Consider the following 25,465-nt stretch of genomic DNA (forward strand, 5'->3'; position numbering starts at 1 on the left):
CAGATGACGCGTAACGCGTCGGCTGGCCCGAAAAATATGTGAGAGATGGTTGATAGGTCAGGCAGGGAAGCACCAATTTCAAAAATTTCAACGGATTCGAAAACCTTAGGGGCGTGAGATTTAATATATATTCATATTCCCCACGGTAAAGCCGTCCTTTAAGCGTGATGCGAATTTGAAGCGCCACTCCGAGACGAAGCACATTTTAATAATTTATTTATGTCCACATAAATACAAGTATGTATGTAGTATTAGGGCCATGCATGATGAAGGAAAAAAATTACATTAGGAAAAAAAGATAGTTTCCAATGACAGGAGGGGGTGGAATAGTTTCCATTTCAAGAATAAAGTCAAAATGTTGAGATTAAAGTTGAAATTTCATGAATAAAGTTGAAATCCTGTAACGAGAATAAAGATGAAATGCTGAGAATAAAGTCTAAGGGCCCTGTCTTCGTACGGCACTATCGTTTGCGCTGCCGTTTGCGCGCCTGTTATTGCTATCTTCCCAGCGTCTTAACACATTCACTGCCAGCCGTTTTTTTTTACTGTAGGTAGCTTCTGCCAGAGGTTTTTTTTGAGGATTCTGGCTCATCTTTCAAGACCCGAGGATTCTTTTCTGCTAAGATTTTGTGAACACAAAATATCTCAAAAGAACTAATAGAATGTGTGCTTTCTCTGTCTAAAAGAGTTAGTTTGTAGAGTTAGTAGTTATGTAGGCATTAGCACTTGAATACAGCATGGTTTCAGCGTCTGAAAATTTAAGCTGAGATAAATAGCTTTTTGTGAAATTCGATAGAACAGTCACTTTAACCATTCATTTTTGGCATCAGTAAGACGTCAGACATCTAAACAATAGTTTTGAACAGTAATTTCCTCCATAACAGCAGGAAACACCCCTCTCCTTCAAACTCCTCCCTCCGTGTGTGTTCTTCTTGGCTGCAGCGGGCGTGTCACAAGCTCGTTTCTGCTGCTGCTTTGCTGCTGCTCCTGTCTGCTGGCGGCCGCTGGGCAAGTCTGGATGGGCTCGCTCGTTTCTTGTGGTTTCGGTTGAGAGCTTTGATGAAGCTTTTGCGATTCTGGTCTTATTTATGCTGCATGTTTCAAAGTGTGTTCCACCCGTAATCTATTATGCAAATTTGCAATCCCGCACCGCCAGCTCCCAAGCGCGAAAGCGAAAGCGTTTTCGCCAATCCATTTTCATGAGAATGGCTTCCTCACACTGCTTTTTGCTTGCCTTCCTCTAGTCTGGAGAGCACTGTCGCCACTTAGTGGGTCGGTGGAATGGGTTGTACATGTTCGGTGGCTCCAATATTTATATAAGAGATGTAAAAGGGTTAGATGCACATCCCACGGTCAAAAAAATAATAATCTTTTTTTTTACATATTAACACGTCATTGGCAGTCAACCGTTGGATTTTTTTTGACGTATTAACACGTCATTGGCAGTGAACGTGTTAAGCACGTCTGCCTCCACCATCCAGTTTTGCGCTGGGATCTAAGCACAGAAACAGGTGTAGGCGTGGCCCAGGCGTGTCTGTGGGCCTCTAGCCTATCATCTCCCTCCCGCAAGTGTCATTTTGCGCTCTGGCGAAGATACCGTCAGTATGTTCCGAGCGCAAAGAGAGGTTTGGGCTTTGACCGTGCCAAAATAGGCGTTCCAGCGCAATGTTTTGGAATGGCCTTGGGTGCTCTCAATTTTAACGCCACCAAATAGCTGGTCTTAACGCAAAAAAAAACACTACGCCATGCGTACGCCTGAGCGCAGACAGTATTCTCCGGACAGTGCAGGAAATCCTTGCTTGGATACATTTATGCACGGCATGATGTCACTCTCCAACACCTCGCGCCTGCACACACTCTTCTCTCCTCGGAATGCCATGTTGATTTTCAACTATAGCCTATATTGCAGAAAAAACACCTTGATTTAAAAATGTGAATTTTTTTGTCATGGTTTTATTAGACTACATAATTCCCAACCATACAGTTTGGGGTGTGAGGTAGCAGTAGATTGCTGTGGCCCTCTCTCTCTTCCCCCCCCCTCTCTCTCTCTCTCTCTCTCGCTCTCTCTCTCTCTCGCTCTCTCTCCCCCTCTCTATTTTCTCTCTCTCTCTGTTTCTCTGCTTGCTCTCAGCAAGAAAGAAGAGCTTGTCACAGACGTGATGGCGATGACGCTGTGGCTTTTAAGGGGAGTGATCTCACCTTGTGAATCCTGTTATGGGCATAAACACGCCTATGGAGGTTTGCGCCGAGATGACGTGAAGCGCAACGGGCCGACACGCCCACAATTAGGGCTTTGTGCGGTGCTATTCCAGCGCAAAACGGGCGCTAACGCAAAATTACCGCTGTTGCGAAGATAGGGCCCTTTATGTCAATAACAAAAAAGTCAACTCCATCAAAACAAGTTAGGAGAGCGACCGCCTTACAGGAAGCTGCCTGACCGTGTCAGTCAGTGGTATCCTTGGAATGTGAACGTGAGTTTCTGAATTGTTGCAACTGTATTCGTAGCTGTAAGCTGCTGTAACATATCAATAACGTTAATACCATCAATGCAACCATTGATGGCAATGCCATATGGCTTCAGTTTATCGTACCCAACCATATGCCAGAGCGCATTGGGACCTTTGCAGCGTCAATGCCTGTCTCAGACGCCGCACCCGCCTGTCCTCCACATGTCAGGATCAATCAACTTGATCAATTGTCTTACTGTAGCCTATTTGTGATACAACATAGCCTCTCTGTATTGCACACAGATGAATTAGTGAAATTGTACTTCAGAATCGGTTTTAGGAAATCCTCTCTTTTAGCGCATAAACACAGCGTGTTAAAGTAGTCTAGGACTTTGAAACGATTGTGCTGTTCAGAAGGAGAAACTTGGAGGAGGTGGCCGCATTCTTGCAAACTGAAATAGCTGGAAATGTACAGATGCAAGGGTGTGCCGTGCAATACAGAGAGGCTGTGTTGTATCACAAGATTACAGTAAGACAGTGATTCCCAAACTGTGGGACGTGGCCCACTGTTTTTTTTCTTTTTTTTTCTCGTTTTTGGACAAATACAATCTAACAAATGGACTGTACTTGACTAGAACGGTTGAATAATACACTAACAAATAGGGATGGCTATCGCATCTTTTCATGCCATGTCTTTATTTTTTTGCACCAAATTATGGAGATTAGTGTCGATAAGAGTATCGATAAGTATTGGTATCGATAACCAGTACCGATACCGGAACTGGTATCGATAAAATCCAAACGATACCCATCCATACTAACAAACTAGGTTAGACCACCCAAATCAGTGTTTTTATTTCACTATACATCCTGGAACTTGGCGTTAATGGCGTTAGCATACTCCATCCACATACATTAAACGGTTAGCATTTGAGCTACAGTAATGCATTGCAACATTGTAACAGCAACATTACTAATGTGATTTGGGTGATGCACCCCAGCCTGCGAGCTTTCAAACCACGTCAGGCTAATTTGAATTCAATGTAGTTAAAAGCAAAGAAAATTGCAGTGCATTGTTTGGAGAGTAGGAAGTGAAATGCGTGTGCATTTTCTTTTCAAAATCCCCTGTCAAATCCCACTTTAACCCCTGTGCACGCAAATATTTCTGATGAGTAAGGGGGAGAAAATGGGCAATCTGGCTTTTGGGTATTTTGCAGATTTTTTTATTATTAATTAACACGTTCACTGCCAATGACGTGTTAACACGTTTTCAGAATCCAGCTGTTGACTGCCAATGACGTGTTAACACGTAAAAAAAAAAATCAATTTTTTTTTTTTGACCGTGGGATGTGCATCTAACCTTTTACATCTCTTATATAAGTATTGGACGTGTACAACGTGTACAACCCATTCCACCGACCCACTAAGTGGTGACAAGGAAGGAGGAAGGCAAGCAAAAAGCAGTGTGACGAAGCCATTCTCATGAAAATGGATTGGCGAAAACGCTTTCGTTTTTGCGCTGATTGCTGGCAGTGCGGGATTGCAAATTTGCATAATAGATCACGGATGGAACACACTTTGAAACACGCAGCATAAATATGACCAGAATCGCAAAAGCTTCATCAAAGCTCTCAACCAAAACTCCAAGAAGCGAGCGAGTCCAACCAGACTTCCTCAAAGAGCGGCCGCGCAGACAGGCACAGCCGCACAGCAGCAGCAAAGCAGTGAGACTGGTGACAAGCTTGTGACAGGCCGCTGCAGCCAAGAAGAACGCCCACGGAGGGAGGAGTTGGAAGCAGAGGGGAGTTTCCTGCTGTTATGGAGGAAATTACTGTTCAAAACTATTGTTTAGGTCTTACTGATGCCAAAAATGAATGGTTAAAGTGACTGTTCTATCGAATTTCACAAAAAGCCGTTTATCTCTGAATAATTTTTCTGACGCTGAAACCATGCTGTATTCAACTGCTAATGCTTACATAACTACTAACTCTACAAACTAACTCTTTTAGACAGAGAAAGCACACATTCTATTAGTTATTTTGAGATATTGTGTGTTCACAAAATCTTAGCAGAAAAGAATCCTCGGGTCTTGAAAGATGAGCCAGAATCCTCAAAAAAACCCTCTGGCAGAACCTACCTACAGTAAAAAAAAAATGGCTGGCAGTGAATGTGTTAATGGATTATTAATTTGCCGTATGCCCATGTTCACATGCTCTGTTAATGAAATAAAAAAAAACTCTAAACTCTCGTAACGGGACAAGCCCCGTCTTTTATTGTCACACGAACACCAAGTCAAGTCAAGTCAAGTCAAATTTATTTATATAGCACCTTTCATACGCAAAGGCAATTCAAGGTGCTTTACAAAAAAAAAATTGAAAAAACAAGCAGCAAAACAATGCATATATAAAAAACACAGCCGACAGTTTTAGTTAGAATATATACTCAAATTAACAAACATGAAACATTATTTCTGTTTTAAATAAGTTACAAGGCATTCTTAAGTATTATTATTACATGTACAGTCCATTTGTTGGAAATGTACAGGAAAAAAAATTAAAAATTACAGGCCGAATACAGGTTTATTCTGCCGGGCTGGAGAGAGGCAGTAGTTTAGTAGCAGTTAAAGGCAAGAGTAAACATAAAGGTCTTTAGCTTGGATTTAAAAATAGGCAGAGTAGGGGCAGATCTAATGTGTTCAGGGAGTTTGTTCCAGTTATGAGAGGCATAGTGGGAGAACGCGGCTTCACCATGTTTTGATTTGGTCCTCGGGACAATTAGTAGACCAGTGCCTGAAGATCTCAGGGATCTGGATGGTTCATAGTGTAGAAGCATTTCAGAGATGTAGTGTGGGCCTGACCCGTTGAGAGATTTGTAAACTATTAGCAGAATTTTAAAGTCTATTCTAAGATTTACTGGCAGCCAATGCAGGGATTTGAGAACTGGTGTAATGTGTTCAGACCACCAAATAGCTGGTCTTAACGCAAAAAAAAACACTACGCCATGCGTACGCCTGAGCGCAGACAGTATTCTCCGGACAGTGCAGGAAATCCTTGCTTGGATACATTTATGCACGGCATGATGTCACTCTCCAACACCTCGCGCCTGCACACACTCTTCTCTCCTCGGAATGCCATGTTGATTTTCAACTATAGCCTATTGTAGCGTTCCTGATATTTCATGAGGCAGAGGCTTCTTGCTGGTACAGGTTCTTTATTCACAGTTATTCATATTCACAACTCTCCGCTGTTGTCATGCTCATAGATAGCAGCTTCCCCCTAGGCAGTGCGCGGAGACTGACTGCACATGCTCAGTCTCCGTCCGGAAGTGGTCCCACAGCATAGTGCTCCCCAACATAACACTCCCCCACACAGTTCCTATCTGTAGTGGAGACACTACCATTGCTCACCACTATGTGTGTACTGCTGATTCGCTACATACTCCCCGCCCAACAATAAGGTCAACGCCCACGTTGACACCACATCACACCTCCCCTGTACCAACACTCCCAGCATCTTTTTTCTTTTTAACAGTTCTTTGTTTTTTAACCACATCTTTATATTTCCATCTCAGGCTTTTCCCACATCTCCTCCCCACAATATCTCATGCCATACACATCATCCACTTTTCATTATAACACTTCCAACCACCATCTCCTCCTTATTTTTTTTTTATTTTTTTTTATTTTTTTTATTTTTTTTTAGTACAACTCGAAGTTGCTCAAATATCCTGGAGCCCTTGGCTCTCTCCGTGGCCGTGTTAGTCTCTGTGAACCTGCCGGTGGGCCTGACCCCACCTGCAGTGTCTCTGGTGCTTCAAGTCTCTGAGTGGGGCCCGCCCGGTCATGGCCGGACGCCCCTCTCTGTGGAAACCGATTCCTTCTTTCACTCTGTCTAAGTGAAACCGCTGGGCGGCCGAGATCTGGGGGAAGGGTGCACCCCCCCCGGTATGGGGCCAACCTGTCCCTGTGGAGTACCTTCTTGCCACCAAGTGGCATCTGCACCCGGTACACCACCTCCCCCATTCTCTCCATCACCCTGCATGGGCCTGTCCAGTGACAGTCCAGTTTAGGGCTACGCCCTTTTTTTCTCCGGGGTGTGTACACCCATACCAACTCCCCCCCCTGGAAATGGTTTCCCTTTGCCCTCACATCATAGTTCCTTTTTTGTCTCATGCCCGCTTTCTCTAGCTGGGTCCGAGCGAAGTTGTGAGCGGACTCTAATCGATCTTGTAGCCTCCTGGCATACTCTCTCCCCGGGGGAGCGTCCGGTGCATCCGGTGGCTTGCCGAACGCCATTTCTGCTGGTGTCCGCAGTTCTCGACCTAACATGAGCAGGGCGGGTGTGCAGGAGGTGGACTCGTGTGTTGCGGATCTGTAGGCCATGAGGATGAGAGGCAGGTGCGTGTCCCAGTCCCTCTGGTGCTCCTCCGTGAGGATGGCCAACTGCTTTTTCAGTGTCCTATTGAATCTTTCTACTAGGCCATCGCTCTGGGGGTGCAATGCTGTGGTCCGTGTCTTTCTAATGTTCAGTTTCTCGCACATGGTGGCGAACACTCGTGACTCGAAGTTTCTTCCTTGGTCACTGTGTAGGGTCTCTGGTGCTCCGAACCTACTGAACATGCCTGTGACTAGTGCGTCGACCACCGTCCCCGCCTCCTGGTCGGGCAGCGCGTATGCCTCTGGCCATTTTGTAAAGTAGTCCATAGCTACTAGGACGTATCGATTTCCACTCTCTGAGCGTGGAAACGGCCCCATCACGTCTACCCCTACCCTCTCCATGGGGGCTCCTGCTGCTAGCTGTTGGAGCGGGGCGCGAGACTGGTCTAATGGCCCTTTGTACGCCGCGCAGAGGTCGCAGCGCCGACAGAAGTCCTGTACGTCTCTCCTCATCCTCCCCCAATAAAAGCCTTGTCTGATGCGACGGAGGGTTTTGCTCACCCCAAAGTGGCCCGCCCCTACTGTCCCATGGCAACTCCTGCACACCTCATCTCTCAGTGTCGTTGGCACTACTTTTCGCCACTTGTTTTCTCCCGTTGCTGGCTCTTTCCAGCACTTCATCAGCACTCCACTATTCAATCTCAGGGTGTCAAACCCTGCCCACAGCCCTTTGGTTGTGTCGGTGGCCCCCGCCACCTCCTCCCATTGCGGCTTCTGGCCCGCTTCTACCCACTGCAGCACTGGTGACAGCTCCCTGTCGTTTTCCTGGTGGCCCTTCCAATCTGCTGCTTCTGCCATCCGCAGTGTCTTGCACACTGGCCCATCTCCCGTGTGGTTAGGGCAGATTCTAGCGTCTTCTTGGAGCTCCCTCTCTCTCCCCTCTCTCTTCTCACAGTACACACACCCCCTTTCCGCGCAGGGTCGTCGTGACAGGGCATCCGCATTTACGTGGTGTCTCCCTGCTCTGTGCTCTATGGTGAAGTTATAGTCCGCCATTCTCTCTAACCAGCGGCACACCTGTCCCTCCGGCTCCCGGAAGGACCACAACCACTGCAGCGCTGAGTGGTCGGTCCGTATGGTGAACTGAGGCTGTCCCAGGAGGTAGTATCTAAAGTGTCTCAGTGCTTCTACGACTGCTAGGAGCTCCCGGCGTGTGACGCAGTAGTTTCTTTCTGTCTTATCAAACGTCTTACTGAAATACCCCACCACCTGCTCCCCCTCCGGCCCTGCCTGGGACAGCACGGCCCCCATACCTCCATTGCTGGCATCAGTGTCTAATAGGAACGGCAGTGCGGGGTCTGGTGCTCTAAGCACGGGGGTCTTGGTCAGCGCTTTCTTGAGGGTTTCGAACGCTAGGTGGCATTTTGCTGTCCAGTCGAAGTCTGTGTTCTTTTCTTTAAGCCGGAACAGTGGCTCTGCGATGTCAGAAAATCCTTTTACAAACTTCCTGTAGTAGGATGCTAACCCTACGAAGCTCTCGAGTTCACTTTTGTCTCTGGGGGTGGGCCATTCTGAGACTGCCCGTGTTTTTTCCTCTAGAGTGCGGATGCCCCCCTCGCCGATGCCATGTCCCAAGAACTCTACCCTCTTCTTCAGGAAGTGGCACTTATCTGGGTGTAGCTTTAGACCCGCCGCTGCTATTTTCTGTAGGACTTTTCGTAATGCTCCCACCGCTGCCTGAAACGAGCCCCCGTGTGTCAAGATGTCATCTAAGTATACGACGCATTCTGTTTGGGGAATGTCCCCCAGCAGTTTCTCCATTAACCGCTCGAACGTTGCGGGTGCGTTACACAGCCCGAAACTGAGTACTCGAAACTGCCACAGTCCTCTCTCGGTACGGAAGGCGGTCTTTGGCTTGGCATCGTCGCAGAGGGGCACCTGCCAGTACCCACTGCGGAGGTCTAGGGAGGAGAACCAGGCTGACTCCCCCACTATGTCTAGTAGCTCCTCGATGACGGGCATCGGGTACGCGTCTTTTTTTGTCACTTTGTTCAGCCCTCTATAGTCTACGCAAAATCGCATCTTTGCGCTATTTTTCTTTTTTACCAACACTACTCCCGATGCCCATGGGCTCTCTGACGGCTCGATGATCCCTGCCCTCAGCATGTTTTCTACAGCTTCGTTCGCTATATCTCTTCTTGCTGCTGGAATTCGACGGGGATATGATCTGATGGGCTGCGCCCCTTCAGTGTCTATTTGGTGTTCTACCAGGTGAGTGCAGCCTAGTTCATCGTCCGTCATCGCGAAAATGTCTTTGTACTCTTCTAGTACTCTCCACAGTTCGTCGCTCTGTTGTGGTTCTAACCCCTCGCTCTGACGTTGGTGTAGTGTCCTGAGCATTTCTAACCTCTCTGTCTCTCCCTCTGCCTGTTGCATTGGCTGAGGGCAAGTGTTTGGAGGTGGGCTAGGGGCGTGGTTTTGGGGGAGGGTTGGGTCTGCTAGGTGGGGTTCATGCTCTACGGTGACGCGGTACACGGTGATGTTGTTAACGTTAGGCCGTTCCCTTGGAACGGTGGGCGGTTGGCTCATTTGGACTACCGTTCCTTCTGCAAATGTCAATGTGCTTCTTCCTAGGTCTACTGTGCATTTGTTCATCGTTAAGTAGTCTTCCCCCAGGATGCAAGGCCCCACCATTTCTACCACCCACACCGGAAAGTCCACTGTCTGTCCCCCCACTGTTATCATTACGTGTCCCCTCCCCCTCATTGGCATTAACTCACCGGACACTGTTCTTAGCAGCTGTGCTGCTGGCTGCTCCAGGCGCATCCCCTCGGGCATCATGTTGACGTTCACCAGCGTCGCCGTACACCCCGTGTCCACCAGGGCGGCGCAGTATCTCCCTTGTAGGTAGGCTGGAACATGGCATCGGTTCATCGCGCGCGGCCCGCTCTGCATGTTGACAGCTCCGGCGATGTCGTCTACTTCGGGGCACGGCGGAGCCCCACCTCTCTGTTGCTGTCGGTGGGCTCCCTCCTGCGACGCTGTGGCTACGGGGACTGTGGCATCGTAGACCCGTCTCGCCCCATCTGGACGGGCCCCGTACCGTTTCCCTGGTTCCACGTTCTCCGGCGGCAGTCTGCTTCCCGATGACCGGGACGCCCACATCCCCAGCAGATCATGCTCCCTCTAGCCCAGCTGTTGTTCCGCTGGGTGGGCTGTCGAGCGGGGTTGGGCTGCAGGGTCGCTCTGCGGAGCAGTTGTTCTTTGAGTTGTTGTACTGACTCGGACAGTTCTTTCACCATGTTGCCTTGTTCTGCCAAAGCCGTCTTCCACGCTGGCTCTTCTTGTATCGGGCTTTCCGCTGCCATTCTCACTACGGGGACAGCTCTCCCCTCTTCGCTGTTCATGGTCCAGCCCTCTACTGTCTCTCTTTCAAACGCCAGCTCTAGCGCTATTTCTAATGTCTTTGGCCGTTGCAGCATTACTTGCTCTCGTAGCCCTCGCGGCGCGATAGCCTGGACGAAGTAGTTTCGGGCTAGCTCGTCCAGTGTTTCTGGCGGCAGCCGGCTGTATACACGCCGGCTGAGGATCTCAATGTCTGTGGCTAGCGCCCGCAGCGACTCCCCTGGTCGTCTACGCCTGTTACACAGTTCTGCGACCATAATGCCTTCTTCTTTGCATCGTCCGAAACGCCTCCTCAGGGCCGCCATTACCACGTCTAAGTCTTTGGTGTCTGCCATTGCTGCTACACATGTTATAGCTTCACCCTCGAGTGACATTACCAGATGACTGGCTCTCTCTCCCCTCGACCAGCCATTCATTTCCGCTGCTACGTTGCACATTGTGCAATATGGCTCCCATTCGCCTTTACCGTTGAATTTTGGCGGGGTGATTTCCTTTCTTCCTCGCCGCCCGCCGTCCTTCATCTCCTCGACCCGTGTCTCGTCTTTGTCTCCGGTTCTCCGGCTAGCTTCACCGGGCCGTGGCACAGCCTCCATTGCTACAGCGGTGTTGTCAACCCGCTCGATCTTCACTCTCACCGGCCTCGGCTCTTCCGCTCTCTCCGCCGCCTCGTTAGCCCGTCTGCTAGCCTCTTTGAGCCGCGGGGTAGCTTCCGTGGCTACGGGGATATCGCCGTTTAGTTCGGATTTTATCATCACCAACCCCAGGCTTGCTGCTGCTATCCCCGCCTGGATCTCTGTGGTAGCGGCCGCGTCTACCCCGTCTTCTTTCTCCTCGGGTGCTTGGTAGTCCGCCCCGGCTCTTTCTTTTCCCGCCTCCCGCTTGAGTCTTTGCTTCTCTCTCTTCAGGAACTTGTTAACCATTTTTGCCGATTCTGGAGGTAATTCACCGTTTTAAACTTCTGACGCCAATGTAGCGTTCCTGATATTTCATGAGGCAGAGGCTTCTTGCTGGTACAGGTTCTTTATTCACAGTTATTCATATTCACAACTCTCCGCTGTTGTCATGCTCATAGATAGCAGCTTCCCCCTAGGCAGTGCGCGGAGACTGACTGCACATGCTCAGTCTCCGTCCGGAAGTGGTCCCACAGCATAGTGCTCCCCAACATAACACTCCCCCACACAGTTCCTATCTGTAGTGGAGACACTACCATTGCTCACCACTATGTGTGTACTGCTGATTCGCTACACTATATTGCAGAAAAAACACCTTGATTTAAAAATGTGAATTTTTTTGTCATGGTTTTATTAGACTACATAATTCCCAACCATACAGTTTGGGGTGTGAGGTAGCAGTAGATTGCTGTGGCCCTCTCTCTCTCCCCCCCCCTCTCTCTCTCTCTCTCTCTCTCGCTCTCTCTCTCTCTCGCTCTCTCTCCCCCTCTCTATTTTCTCTCTCTCTCTGTTTCTCTGCTTGCTCTCAGCAAGAAAGAAGAGCTTGTCACAGACGTGATGGCGATGACGCTGTGGCTTTTAAGGGGAGTGATCTCACCTTGTGAATCCTGTTATGGGCATAAACACGCCTATGGAGGTTTGCGCCGAGATGACGTGAAGCGCAACGGGCCGACACGCCCACAATTAGGGCTTTGTGCGGTGCTATTCCAGCGCAAAACGGGCGCTAACGCAAAATTACCGCTGTTGCGAAGATAGGGCCCTTTATGTCAATAACAAAAAAGTCAACTCCATCAAAACAAGTTAGGAGAGCGACCGCCTTACAGGAAGCTGCCTGACCGTGTCAGTCAGTGGTATCCTTGGAATGTGAACGTGAGTTTCTGAATTGTTGCAACTGTATTCGTAGCTGTAAGCTGCTGTAACATATCAATAACGTTAATACCATCAATGCAACCATTGATGGCAATGCCATATGGCTTCAGTTTATCGTACCCAACCATATGCCAGAGCGCATTGGGACCTTTGCAGCGTCAATGCCTGTCTCAGACGCCGCACCCGCCTGTCCTCCACATGTCAGGATCAATCAACTTGATCAATTGTCTTACTGTAGCCTATTTGTGATACAACATAGCCTCTCTGTATTGCACACAGATGAATTAGTGAAATTGTACTTCAGAATCGGTTTTAGGAAATCCTCTCTTTTAGCGCATAAACACAGCGTGTTAAAGTAGTCTAGGACTTTGAAACGATTGTGCTGTTCAGAAGGAGAAACTTGGAGGAGGTGGCCGCATTCTTGCAAACTGAAATAGCTGGAAATGTACAGATGCAAGGGTGTGCCGTGCAATACAGAGAGGCTGTGTTGTATCACAAGATTACAGTAAGACAGTGATTCCCAAACTGTGGGACGTGGCCCACTGTTTTTTTTCTTTTTTTTTCTCGTTTTTGGACAAATACAATCTAACAAATGGACTGTACTTGACTAGAACGGTTGAATAATACACTAACAAATAGGGATGGCTATCGCATCTTTTCATGCCATGTCTTTATTTTTTTGCACCAAATTATGGAGATTAGTGTCGATAAGAGTATCGATAAGTATTGGTATCGATAACCAGTACCGATACCGGAACTGGTATCGATAAAATCCAAACGATACCCATCCATACTAACAAACTAGGTTAGACCACCCAAATCAGTGTTTTTATTTCACTATACATCCTGGAACTTGGCGTTAATGGCGTTAGCATACTCCATCCACATACATTAAACGGTTAGCATTTGAGCTACAGTAATGCATTGCAACATTGTAACAGCAACATTACTAATGTGATTTGGGTGATGCACCCCAGCCTGCGAGCTTTCAAACCACGTCAGGCTAATTTGAATTCAATGTAGTTAAAAGCAAAGAAAATTGCAGTGCATTGTTTGGAGAGTAGGAAGTGAAATGCGTGTGCATTTTCTTTTCAAAATCCCCTGTCAAATCCCACTTTAACCCCTGTGCACGCAAATATTTCTGATGAGTAAGGGGGAGAAAATGGGCAATCTGGCTTTTGGGTATTTTGCAGATTTTTTTATTATTAATTAACACGTTCACTGCCAATGACGTGTTAACACGTTTTCAGAATCCAGCTGTTGACTGCCAATGACGTGTTAACACGTCAAAAAAAAAATCAATTTTTTTTTTTTGACCGTGGGATGTGCATCTAACCCTTTTACATCTCTTATATAAGTATTGGACGTGTACAACGTGTACAACCCATTCCACCGACCCACTAAGTGGTGACAAGGAAGGAGGAAGGCAAGCAAAAAGCAGTGTGACGAAGCCATTCTCATGAAAATGGATTGGCGAAAACGCTTTCGTTTTTGCGCTGATTGCTGGCAGTGCGGGATTGCAAATTTGCATAATAGATCACGGATGGAACACACTTTGAAACACGCAGCATAAATATGACCAGAATCGCAAAAGCTTCATCAAAGCTCTCAACCAAAACTCCAAGAAGCGAGCGAGTCCAACCAGACTTCCTCAAAGAGCGGCCGCGCAGACAGGCACAGCCGCACAGCAGCAGCAAAGCAGTGAGACTGGTGACAAGCTTGTGACAGGCCGCTGCAGCCAAGAAGAACGCCCACGGAGGGAGGAGTTGGAAGCAGAGGGGAGTTTCCTGCTGTTATGGAGGAAATTACTGTTCAAAACTATTGTTTAGGTCTTACTGATGCCAAAAATGAATGGTTAAAGTGACTGTTCTATCGAATTTCACAAAAAGCCGTTTATCTCTGAATAATTTTTCTGACGCTGAAACCATGCTGTATTCAACTGCTAATGCTTACATAACTACTAACTCTACAAACTAACTCTTTTAGACAGAGAAAGCACACATTCTATTAGTTATTTTGAGATATTGTGTGTTCACAAAATCTTAGCAGAAAAGAATCCTCGGGTCTTGAAAGATGAGCCAGAATCCTCAAAAAAACCCTCTGGCAGAACCTACCTACAGTAAAAAAAAAATGGCTGGCAGTGAATGTGTTAATGGATTATTAATTTGCCGTATGCCCATGTTCACATGCTCTGTTAATGAAATAAAAAAAAACTCTAAACTCTCGTAACGGGACAAGCCCCGTCTTTTATTGTCACACGAACACCAAGTCAAGTCAAGTCAAGTCAAATTTATTTATATAGCACCTTTCATACGCAAAGGCAATTCAAGGTGCTTTACAAAAAAAAAATTGAAAAAACAAGCAGCAAAACAATGCATATATAAAAAACACAGCCGACAGTTTTAGTTAGAATATATACTCAAATTAACAAACATGAAACATTATTTCTGTTTTAAATAAGTTACAAGGCATTCTTAAGTATTATTATTACATGTACAGTCCATTTGTTGGAAATGTACAGGAAAAAAAATTAAAAATTACAGGCCGAATACAGGTTTATTCTGCCGGGCTGGAGAGAGGCAGTAGTTTAGTAGCAGTTAAAGGCAAGAGTAAACATAAAGGTCTTTAGCTTGGATTTAAAAATAGGCAGAGTAGGGGCAGATCTAATGTGTTCAGGGAGTTTGTTCCAGTTATGAGAGGCATAGTGGGAGAACGCGGCTTCACCATGTTTTGATTTGGTCCTCGGGACAATTAGTAGACCAGTGCCTGAAGATCTCAGGGATCTGGATGGTTCATAGTGTAGAAGCATTTCAGAGATGTAGTGTGGGCCTGACCCGTTGAGAGATTTGTAAACTATTAGCAGAATTTTAAAGTCTATTCTAAGATTTACTGGCAGCCAATGCAGGGATTTGAGAACTGGTGTAATGTGTTCAGCTTTCTTGGTTCTTGTTAGAACTCTAGCAGCCGCATTCTGAATGAGCTGTAGTTGTTTAATAGCTTTTTTGGGAAGACCATTGAAAAGACTGTTGCAGTAGTCTAGCCTGCTAGAAATGAAAGCATGAATTAGTTTTTCAAGATCTTGTTTGGACATATAGCCTCTAATCCTTGCTATATTTTTTAGATGATAGAAGGCAGATTTTCTTATAAGCTTGATGTGGGAGTTGAAATTTAGATCAGAGTCAATAATAATGCCAAGATTTTTTACCTGGTCCTTTGGCTTCAAAGATAGGGATTCGAGGTGAGCAGTAACTTTGAGCCTATCTTCTTTTTTGCCGAAGACAATTATCTCTGTTTTGTCTTTATTAAGTTGGAGAAAATTCTGGCACATCCAATCATTAATTTGCGACACATGCATGCGGCCACAACACACTCATGTGGTGGCCGGTGAAAAGTGTCCTCTGCATTTAACCCATCCAGGCATGTCCTTTCCTCCGGGGGGCAGGCCAGGAGCAGTGGTCGCTTTCTCGTACAGCGCCCGGGGACCAACTTCGGATGTTGTCGTCACTGGTCGGATGACGATGACGATCTGATCTTCTGCATGTTTTTTGTGGGGGGGTTATATACGGAGGAACCCCCTGGGGGAGCACGGGGAGAACATGCAAACTCCACACAACCAGAAAGGCCCTTACGACGAGATACCCCACCTGGGCAAAAAAAACATATAATATAAAAAACAGGCTATAGGGAAATACATCATCTTAGTAGCGTGTGCTGATCAGAGTTGTGATTAAAGGGTTGGATGAGCCCTGGAAGATTTTCAGATTTCAAAGTGGGCCGTGGTATTCTTAAGTTTGGGAACCCCTGCAGTAAGACAATTGATCAAGTTGATTGATCCTGACATGTGGAGGACAGGCGGGTGTGGCATCTGAGACAGGCGTTGTCACTGCAAAGGTCCCAATGCGCTCTGGCGTATGGTTGGGTATGATAAACTGAAGCCATAGGCATTGCCATCAATGGTTGCATTCACAGGCGATTCTAGACCTACCCAACAGGGGTTGCACCACCCAGAGGTCAATATTACTCCGGTAGGGGGGTCTCCAGGGGGGACTGTGCCCCCCCTGGATAAAGACATTTTGTAAATTTTTTAATAAAATGCATTAATCTGGGGCACTCTGAGAGCAAAATGCCCTAAATGTATACAGTAAACCAAATATACATTACTCATTCAACTCAACATCAATCTACAAATAAACATCAATGTGTAAATAATAAGTAAACAATAAGGCATCATGGCATCAGATGAGAATATTTCCAGCACATATCAATTATATAATCCCTCTCCCCAATAAGCCCAACAAACACATTTTCCCAGCACAGTCAATCACATACAGCTAAAACAACTGGCACTGGCACAATACAAAGAAACATCAATAACTGTCAAATCAAGGCACTACCAGTGAACAGCGAACGGACACTGCAACCCAGCATCAACAAGGAGCCACATGGAGGACGAATCCACCGCATGTAGAACACAATACAAACGTAATTCCACACAAACAACAACAAACATTAAACACTCACTTGTTTCTTGGACGCACAGCAACTTAGAACAAAAAACCCCAGCAACTGGATCAACAAAATATCAATTGAATCCACTTGGTAAACATTAGAAAACCTCTTTGACCAGCAGCGCACTTTTTGACTTTCACTTTCACCACGCAGTTAAGTTTTTCCTGCTCTGCTGGCTGCTGGTCAAAAAAATAATCTGGCCACTAGGGGTTGCACGTGCAGCCAGTGCACCAACGTACAATCGCGCATGGTTGCATTGATGGTCTTTACGTTATTGATATGATACAGCAGCTTACAGCTACGAATACAGTTGCAACACTTCAGAAACTCACGTTCACATTCCAAGGATACCACTGACTGACACTGTCAGGCAGCTTCCTGTAAGGCGGTCGCTCTCCTAACTTGTTTTGATGGAGTTGACTTTTTGTTCTTGACATTTTTACTTTATTCTCAGCATTTCGTCTTCATTCTCGTTACAGTATTTCAACTTTATTCATGAAATTTCAAGTTTGATCTCAACATTTCGACTTTATTCTTGAAATGAAAGGGGAAAATCGGATAAACTGTTCTCGAGATAAACTGCTTTTTGTGTTTGCCAGTAGGTGGTGTCACATGCCAAGTCTGTGTGTGTGTGTGTGTGTGTGTGTGTGTGTGTGTGTGTGTGTGTGTGTGTGTGTGTGTGTGTGTGTGTGTGTGTGTGTGTGTGTGTGTGTGTGTGTGTGTGTGTGTGTGTGTGTGTGTGTGTGGGTGGGGGGGGGGGTGGTATCAGTCGGCCGGGGCCTTCGACTTTCGTGACACAAAACATGACAGACAAGATTCAAGATTCAAGATTTATTAAGTGTCCCAAAAGGGCAAATTGGATTGCAAAAAGCGTAGTACAAAGTACATACATAAAAACAAATAAGACAAAAAAACATTGTAAAAACAGTCTAGAGCAGCAGTTTAAAGTGCAACACAATAGTTAAAGTGCAAATGACAACAGTAGCAACGATCTAAAGTGCACAGTAGAGATATAAAGTGCATAGTAGCAAAGTGCAGTTCACTCTCAGCAGCACATTTATATCACAAGAAAGAGCTACAATGTATCATTGTATTAAAGCACAAAAGAAAAAACCTCGGTCCAGACCAAAGGGCAGACAAAGTATATAATACAGATATACTGTACTGTACCCCTAAGAATAAATAAAGATAAAAGAATAAAAGAATAAAAGGATAAATACGGTCAATAAAATAAATAACAAAATACCAGCAACGGCAGATGAGGGGACATTACATTTGTACCCCAGCAGCGTTCAACGCTCTGATAGAGACAGGCACAAAGGAATTTCTGTATCTGTTCTTTTTAACTATGGGGGCACGAAGGCGGAGCCCGGAAGGAAGCAGCTCATATTCAAACCCCAGAGGGTGGGCATCATCTGATCGGATGGACACAGCTTTTTTCAGCACCTGATTATTACAGATCTGGTCCAGGCTTCTGAACTGGGTTCCGGCTATTTTTGAAGCCACCTTCACTATTCTCCCCAGGGAGTTCTTGTCTTTTGCACAAAGATTACCATACCAGCAGATTATGGAAAATGAAATGACAGACTCCACAAAAGCACTATAGAACATTTTCATCAGAGTTTTATCAACCTGAAATTTGGCCAGCTTCCTAAGGCAGAAAAGGCGCTGCCAGACAGACAGCCAGGCAGACAGACAGGGTGAATCCCAATTCCCATCTTAACCCTCAATCTTAACCCTCAGTCTCAAAAATCCACGCTCCCGCGCAGTGCTAGTGCTGTCCCGATTCTCAGAGTGTTAAGTTAAGGGTGGAGTTTAAGGGCTGTATGGCCCAGTTTTAAGATTTTCCAGGACCACCCTTGGCGGTGAGTGCAATCCCAGAATCCCTTGTGTGTCATCAGCTAGATCCATTCAGATGGAAGATGGCGGCGAAAGGAGGAAAAAAAGAAGCCCTACAAATGTAAGTATTTCCTTGTTAATGTAAAAATGACGATAACCATTGTATTATCTTAGTTTAATGTCATTTTATGGATTTCCGTTTTGGAACCTAACAACAATTGTTGTTGCTAACTATCGATAGTCAGTAGCCGTGCTGGTGCGGTCAAGCCATATTATTATGATTATATTATAACATTGCTAACGTTATGAAATGCCATAATTCTCAGTGGTAATGTCGTTGTTGAGTTGTTTTATCAAGATACAGCCTACGTGTAATGTTTGCACCGACAAAAAGCCTGGGAGATAACTGCAAAGTAAGAACATGAACACGGTACTCAGTAGTTACAATATCCAGCAGTGCCACTAACATGTTTCGGTTTAACTGGTGACCGCGTTAACTCTGCCATAGCGGCTGTGCTGGATGTTGTAACTACTGACTACCGTGTTCATGTGATAATAGTTTGCAGTTATCTCCCAGGCTTTTTATCTAACGATAGTCACAGCTGCTGTAACTATTGTTAGATAAAAAGCCTGGGAGATAACACAAGCCCCGTCATCTTACAAAAATGTTGGTGCAAACATTACACGTAGGCTGTATCTTGATAAAACAACTCAACAACGACATTACCACCGATAATTATGGCATTTCGTAACAACGTTAGCAATGTTATAATATAATATAATAATAATAATAATATGGCTTGACCGCACCAGCACGGCTACTGACTATCGATAGTTAGCAACAACAATTGTGTTAGGCTCCAAAACGGAAATCCATAAAATTACATTTAAACTAAGATAATACAATGGTTATCGTCATTTCTACATCGATATTAACAAGGAAATACTTACATTTGTAGGGATGTCCCATTTGAAAGTCGCAAAATAGCCCTTAACACTTAGTTTTGAGGGCTACTAAGATTGAGGGTTGAGTTTAAGGGTTAAGATTGAGGGTTAAGAAAAGATTTGGGATTGGGCAGACAGACAGGCAGACAGACAGATAGATAGACAGACAGACAGGCAGACAGGCAGATAGACAGACAGACAGGCAGACAGACAGGCAGGCAGGCAGACAGACAGACAGACAGACAGACAGACAGGCAGATAGACAGACAAACAGGCAGACAGACAGACAGACAGGCAGGCAGACAGACAGACAGACAGACAGGCAGACAGACAGGCAGACAGACAGGCAGACAGACAGACAGACAGACAGACAGGCAGACAGACAGACAGACAGACAGACAGACAGGCAGGCAGGCAGACAGACAGACAGACAGACAGACAGACAGACAGACAGACAGACAGGCAGATAGACAGACAAACAGGCAGACAGACAGACAGACAGACAGGCAGGCAGACAGACAGACAGACAGGCAGACAGACAGGCAGACAGACAGGCAGGCAGACAGACAGACAGACAGACAGACAGACAGAGAGACAGACAGACAGACAGACAGACAGACAGACAGACAGGCAGACAGACAGACAGACAGACAGACAGACAGACAGGCAGACAGACAGACAGGCAGGCAGGCAGACAGACAGACAGACAGACAGACAGACAGACAGACAGACAGACAGACAGACAGACAGACAGGCAGGCAGGCAGACAGACAGACAGACAGACAGACAGACAGACAGACAGACAGGCAGGCAGGCAGACAGACAGACAGACAGACAGGCAGGCAGACAGACAGACAGACAGACAGACAGACAGACAGACAGACAGACAGACAGGCTGTAGTGGAGAGAACAATGGACTAGGTGCTAGTTAGGGGTTTGTCACCAAGTTCACGCCGGTGTGTCGGCCAGGACACCACTTAAAGCCTCCAGGTATGAGGAATAAAAAGCTGAGAGAGGATGGTGTTTCTGTCTTTCTTTAATGGCACTGTGCAGCAACACATACAGGTTGTGAGTTTGGAATAGTTGTGAACAGGTGTGGATAGTTGTGGTTTTCCTATACAGAAAGAATAACAAAAATACAATGAGTGATACCAAACATAAATAAATCCCATTAATATCCCCATCTGCAGAAATATACCATTACCAATCTATAAACATTAATTGCAACAGGATGAAGTCAAATGGCTACAATTATACTCCCTTTACTATTACAGAGCCAGAAATAAACGCCATTCACCTATTAACAGGTTTCTACAAACATAATTAGCTTTTATAACTCACGTTTTACTGGTGAGGCTTTTATTGTGAAAATCCACACTTCCTGTTGCAGTTAACTATCTTAGCTTAACCACGATATAAACGCAGGCATTAGCCTAATAAACACTTCGGGAGGCTTGCTCCATCATAAATATCCTTTCACACAATACCAACAACAGGTAATGAATAATATAACATAAGAACATGTTCAGGACTCGACATGACATATTTAACCGACGTGCTGCGTCGGGGGCTGTGAGAGGACAGGATAATTAATTAGCTGCATGAACCGGCTGTCATTATTAGCGCTGACCGGTGGTCCGATGACGAGCACCAAAACTCCTACTTTCCCTCATATTAACCACGTATAACAGCATCAACACAAGGATAATGCAACACCACGGGCAAGTAGCCTGCACTTTTCATGCACACACAACTTGACTTGTGATGAAAATACTGAGGAAATGACTGCACAACTTTGAGATGACTGACATCTAAATTGACTGTGCTGCTGACGGACGCTCACACTACTGTAATGTCTGTGTGACTCATGATGCTAATTAACAAAGATCAAAGCCCGTCACGTGGGTCGGCTCAGCCTATCAAATAACAGCAATAACAGACACATAATCAGACATAGCCTACATACATATAAACCACCTGGCAATCATATTTTACACTCCAACTTTGGGGCCTTTTCTACACAGGCAGACAGACAGACAAACAGGCAGACAGACAGGCAGACAGACAAGCAGGCAGGTAGACAAGCGGGCAGACAGACAGACAGACAGACAGACAGACATGCAGACAGACAAGCAGGCAGGCAGACAAGCAGGCAGACAGACAGGCAGACAGACAGGCAGACAGTCAGACAGGCAGGCAGGCACAGGCAGGCAGGCAGACAGACAGACAGAGAGACAGACAGACAGACACACAGACAGGCAGACAAACACACAGACAGACAGACAGGCAGACAGGCAGGCAGGCACAGGCAGGCAGGCAGACAGACAGACAGACACACAGACAGGCAGACAAACACACAGACAGACAGGCAGGCAGACAGGCAGGCAGGCACAGGCAGGCAGGCAGACAGACAGACAGAGAGACAGACAGACAGACACACAGACAGGCAGACAAACACACAGACAGACAGGCAGGCACAGGCAGGCAGGCAGACAGGCAGGCAGACAGGCAGACAGACACACAGACAGGCAGACAATCTGGCAACCAAAGTAGCTGAGTTGTTGTGTTGTGTTGAAAGTCTTTGAGCAAACAGAGCAGAAACATGTCTTCTTCTCATCACAAGTTCTTCTGACCAAGTCCACTTGTTTCATTTCAGTGCACCTGACTTTCAGCTCATGAAGACACATGAAGCTGTCATATTGATGCTTTAGCTCAGTTTACTACATGATGATTTCATCACATTATTCTGCTTTACAGACAGAGTTTCACTTTAGATGCTCCTCAATCATTAAGACAAAGTGTTGCTGCTGTTACATATTTCTATTTTGTATTATATTATGTCAAGTCAAGTTAAGTCAAGTTTATTTGTATAGCCCTAATTCACAAGCATGTCTCAGAGGGCTTCACAGAGAATATGTCTAGCTAATTCTAGCTGACACAACAGTAGCAAATTACAGAATAATGATAACACATTGAACAATTGATAGAGAAATATAGAAAATATAGAAATATAGGATAGAGCAGAGGAGAGAGCAGGAGAAGGGAGGAGAGCAGGGGGAATGTGAGAGAGTGATGAGGTGGGGAGGGAATGGAAAATGTCTACGCTTGTGTCTGTGCAGTGTGTGTGTGTGTCTGTGTGTGTGTGTGTGTGTGCACACGTGTGCAGGGTGTGTGTGTGTGTGTGTCTATGTATGGATGGATGTGTATGGCTGTCTGTGTGTGTGTGTCTGTGTGTGTGTGTGTGTGTGTGCACACGCGTGCAGGGTGTGTGTGTGTGTGTGTGTGTGTGTCTATGTATGGATGTGTATGGCTGTCTGTGTGTGTGTGTGTGTGTGTGTGTGTGTGTGTGTGTGTGCACACACGCGTGCAGGGTGTGTGTGTGTGTGTGTCTATGTATGCATGTGTATGCCTGTGTTTGTGTGTGTCTGTGTGTGTGTGTGTGTGTGTGTGTGTGTGTGTGCACACACGCGTGCAGGGTGTGTCTATGTATGGATGTGTATGCCTGTGTGTGTGTGTGTGTGTGTGTGTGTGTGTGTGTGCACGCGTGTGTGTTTAATCCCTGTTGTCATTCGTCTCTTTTCATCATGTTCATGCTCATTGCTCATGTAAGACACATCAGAGGTTTGTTGTCTTGTCATTTAAATCAATAAATGAATATAAAGTATTAACCAAAATTAAACTGTTGAATAATTAACACATTGACTGCCAGCCGTTTTTTTCTTGCTGTAGGTAGCTTCTGCCAAGCCGTTTTTTGAGGATTGTGGCTCATTTTACAAGAGCCGAGGATTCTTTTCTGCTTGGAGTTTGTGAACATACAATATCTCAAAAGTACTAATAGAATGTGTACTTTCTCTGTCTAAAAGAGTTAGTTTGTAGAGTTAGTAGTTATGTAAGCATTAGCAGTTGAATACAGCATGGTTTTAGCGTCAGAAAAAATATTCAGAGATAAACGGCTTTTTGTGAAATTCGATAGAACAGTCACTTTAACCATTCATTTTTGGCTCTCTCTCTCTCTCTCTCCCTCCCCCTCTCGCTCTCTCTCTCTCTCTCTCTCTCTCCCTTCCTCTCGCTCTCCCTCCCTCTCTCTCTCTCTCTCTCTCTCTCTCCCTCCCTCTCGCTCTCCCTCCCTCTCTCTCTCTCTCCCTCCCTCTCGGGAGGGAGACGCACTAGGTTTAATCCTAGTGAGAGGGGGAGAGGGAGAGAGAGAGAGAGAGAGAGAGAGGGAGGGAGGGAGAGAGAGAGAGCGAGAGAGAGAGAGAGAGAGAGGGAGAGAGCGAGAGGGAGAGTTGCTTCAACTCCTCCCTCCGTGGGCGTTCTTCTTGGCTGCAGCGGCCGTCACAAGCTTGTCACCAGTCTCAGTGCTTTGCTGCTGTCCTGTGCCTGTGGCTGCGCGGCCGCTGTTTGAGGAAGTCGGGATGGACTCGCTCGCTTCTTGGAGTTTTGGTTGAGAGAAGCTTTTGCGATTCTGGTCATATTTATGCTGCGTGTTTCAAAGTGTGTTCCACCTGTAATCTATTATGTAAATTTGCAATCCCGCATCGCCAGCAATCAGCACGAAAACGAAAGCGTTTTCCCCCATCCATTTTCATGAGAATGGCTGGGGTGAGAATGGCGTGACAAGTTAAAAAAATGCTTGCCTTCCTCTAGTCAGGAGAGCACTGTTGCCACTTAGTGGGTCGGTGGAATGGGTTGTAAACGTTTGGTGGCTCCAATAATTATATAAGAGATGTAAAAGGGTTAGATGCACATCCCACGGTCAAAAAAAAAAAAATCATTTTTTTGACGACTCAACTCGTCGTTGGCAGTGAACAGCTGGATTGTGTTTGACGACTCAACTCGTTCTTGGCAATTAACGTGTTAACAGTGAAGTAATTAATAAAATAATAAACACAGCAGGTGTATTAGATGAGAAGCTGCTGCTGTATTGAGTCTTGTTGTCTCACCAGATGCCTGTGAACTCACACTGGATCCAAACACAGCACACAGACGCCTCCTCCTGTCTGAAGACAACAGAAAGGTGACGTGTGCGTGGGAGGAGCAGCCATATCCTGATCACCCAGAGAGATTTGACTACTGGTCTCAGCTGCTGTGTAGAGATGGTTTGACTGGTCGCTGTTACTGGGAGCTGGAGAGGAAAGGAGAGGTTTTTATAGGAGTGACTTACAGAGGAATCAGCAGGAGAGGAGACGGTAAAGAATGTGTGCTTGGATTTAATGAAAAGTCCTGGAGTCTGTTCTGCTCTGATGATCATTACTCTGCCCGGCACAATAACAGAGAGACATTCATACCTCTCTCCTCCTCTGACTCTAACAGAGTCGCAGTGTTTCTCGACTGGCCTGCTGGCTCTCTGTCCTTCTACACAGTTTCCTCTGACACACTGACTCACCTGTACACTTTCCAAACTTCATTCACTGAACCTCTATACCCTGGGTTTAGGTTACAGTCTCGTACCTCCTCAGTGTCTCTGTGTCAGATAGAGTGAGAGAGAAACACACTGTGACCAAACACAGCTGCTGACATGATGCTTCATTCTGTACAGCATCACACACACAGTCCTCTTATCATGCGTGTGTGTGTGTGTGTGTGTGTGTGTGTGACTGTGCGTGCGTGTGTGTGCGTGCACGTGTGTGTGTGTGTGTGTGCGACTGTGCATGCGCATGTGCGACTGTGCTTGCGTGTGTGTGTGTGTGTGTGCGACTGTGCGTGTGACCAGATGACATCCAGCAGATGATAGAAGAACACTCGTCCATAAGAGACTTGAGACTTGACTTAGAGTAAAACAAAGACTTGTGAGCGTCTCTGACACACACACACACACCTTAATGTGGGCGTGTCTCTGACACACACACACCTTAATGTGGGCGTGTCTCTGACACACACACACACACCTTAATGTGGGCGTGTCTGACACACACACACCTTAATGTGGGCGTGTCTCTGACACACACACACACCTTAATGTGGGCGTGTCTCTGACACACACACACACACCTTAATGTGGGCGTGTCTCTGACACACACACACACCTTAATGTGGGCGTGTGTGTTTCACTTACTGTAAATACACTTTAACCAACATTCACTGTCAGCAGAAGATTGTATATTCAGGGACACTGTGTGTGTGTG

General features: G+C 46.1%; 1 protein-coding gene across 1 annotated transcript in view; it reads left to right on the top strand.

The window, feature by feature from the left end:
* Positions 1-25,465, top strand: part of LOC310791937 (NLR family CARD domain-containing protein 3-like) — a 37,286-nt gene extending 11,821 nt beyond the window's left edge. Inside the window, exon 6 of the mRNA XM_083653617.1 lies at positions 24,287-25,465. Within this exon, the coding sequence (XP_083509743.1) occupies positions 24,287-24,822 (536 nt within the window). The 3' untranslated portion in view covers positions 24,823-25,465. The remainder of the gene's footprint in view (positions 1-24,286) is intronic.

The sequence above is a fragment of the Poromitra crassiceps genome (assembly GCF_964638095.1).
Source record: "Poromitra crassiceps genome assembly, chromosome: 17".
NCBI lineage: Eukaryota > Metazoa > Chordata > Actinopteri > Beryciformes > Melamphaidae > Poromitra > Poromitra crassiceps.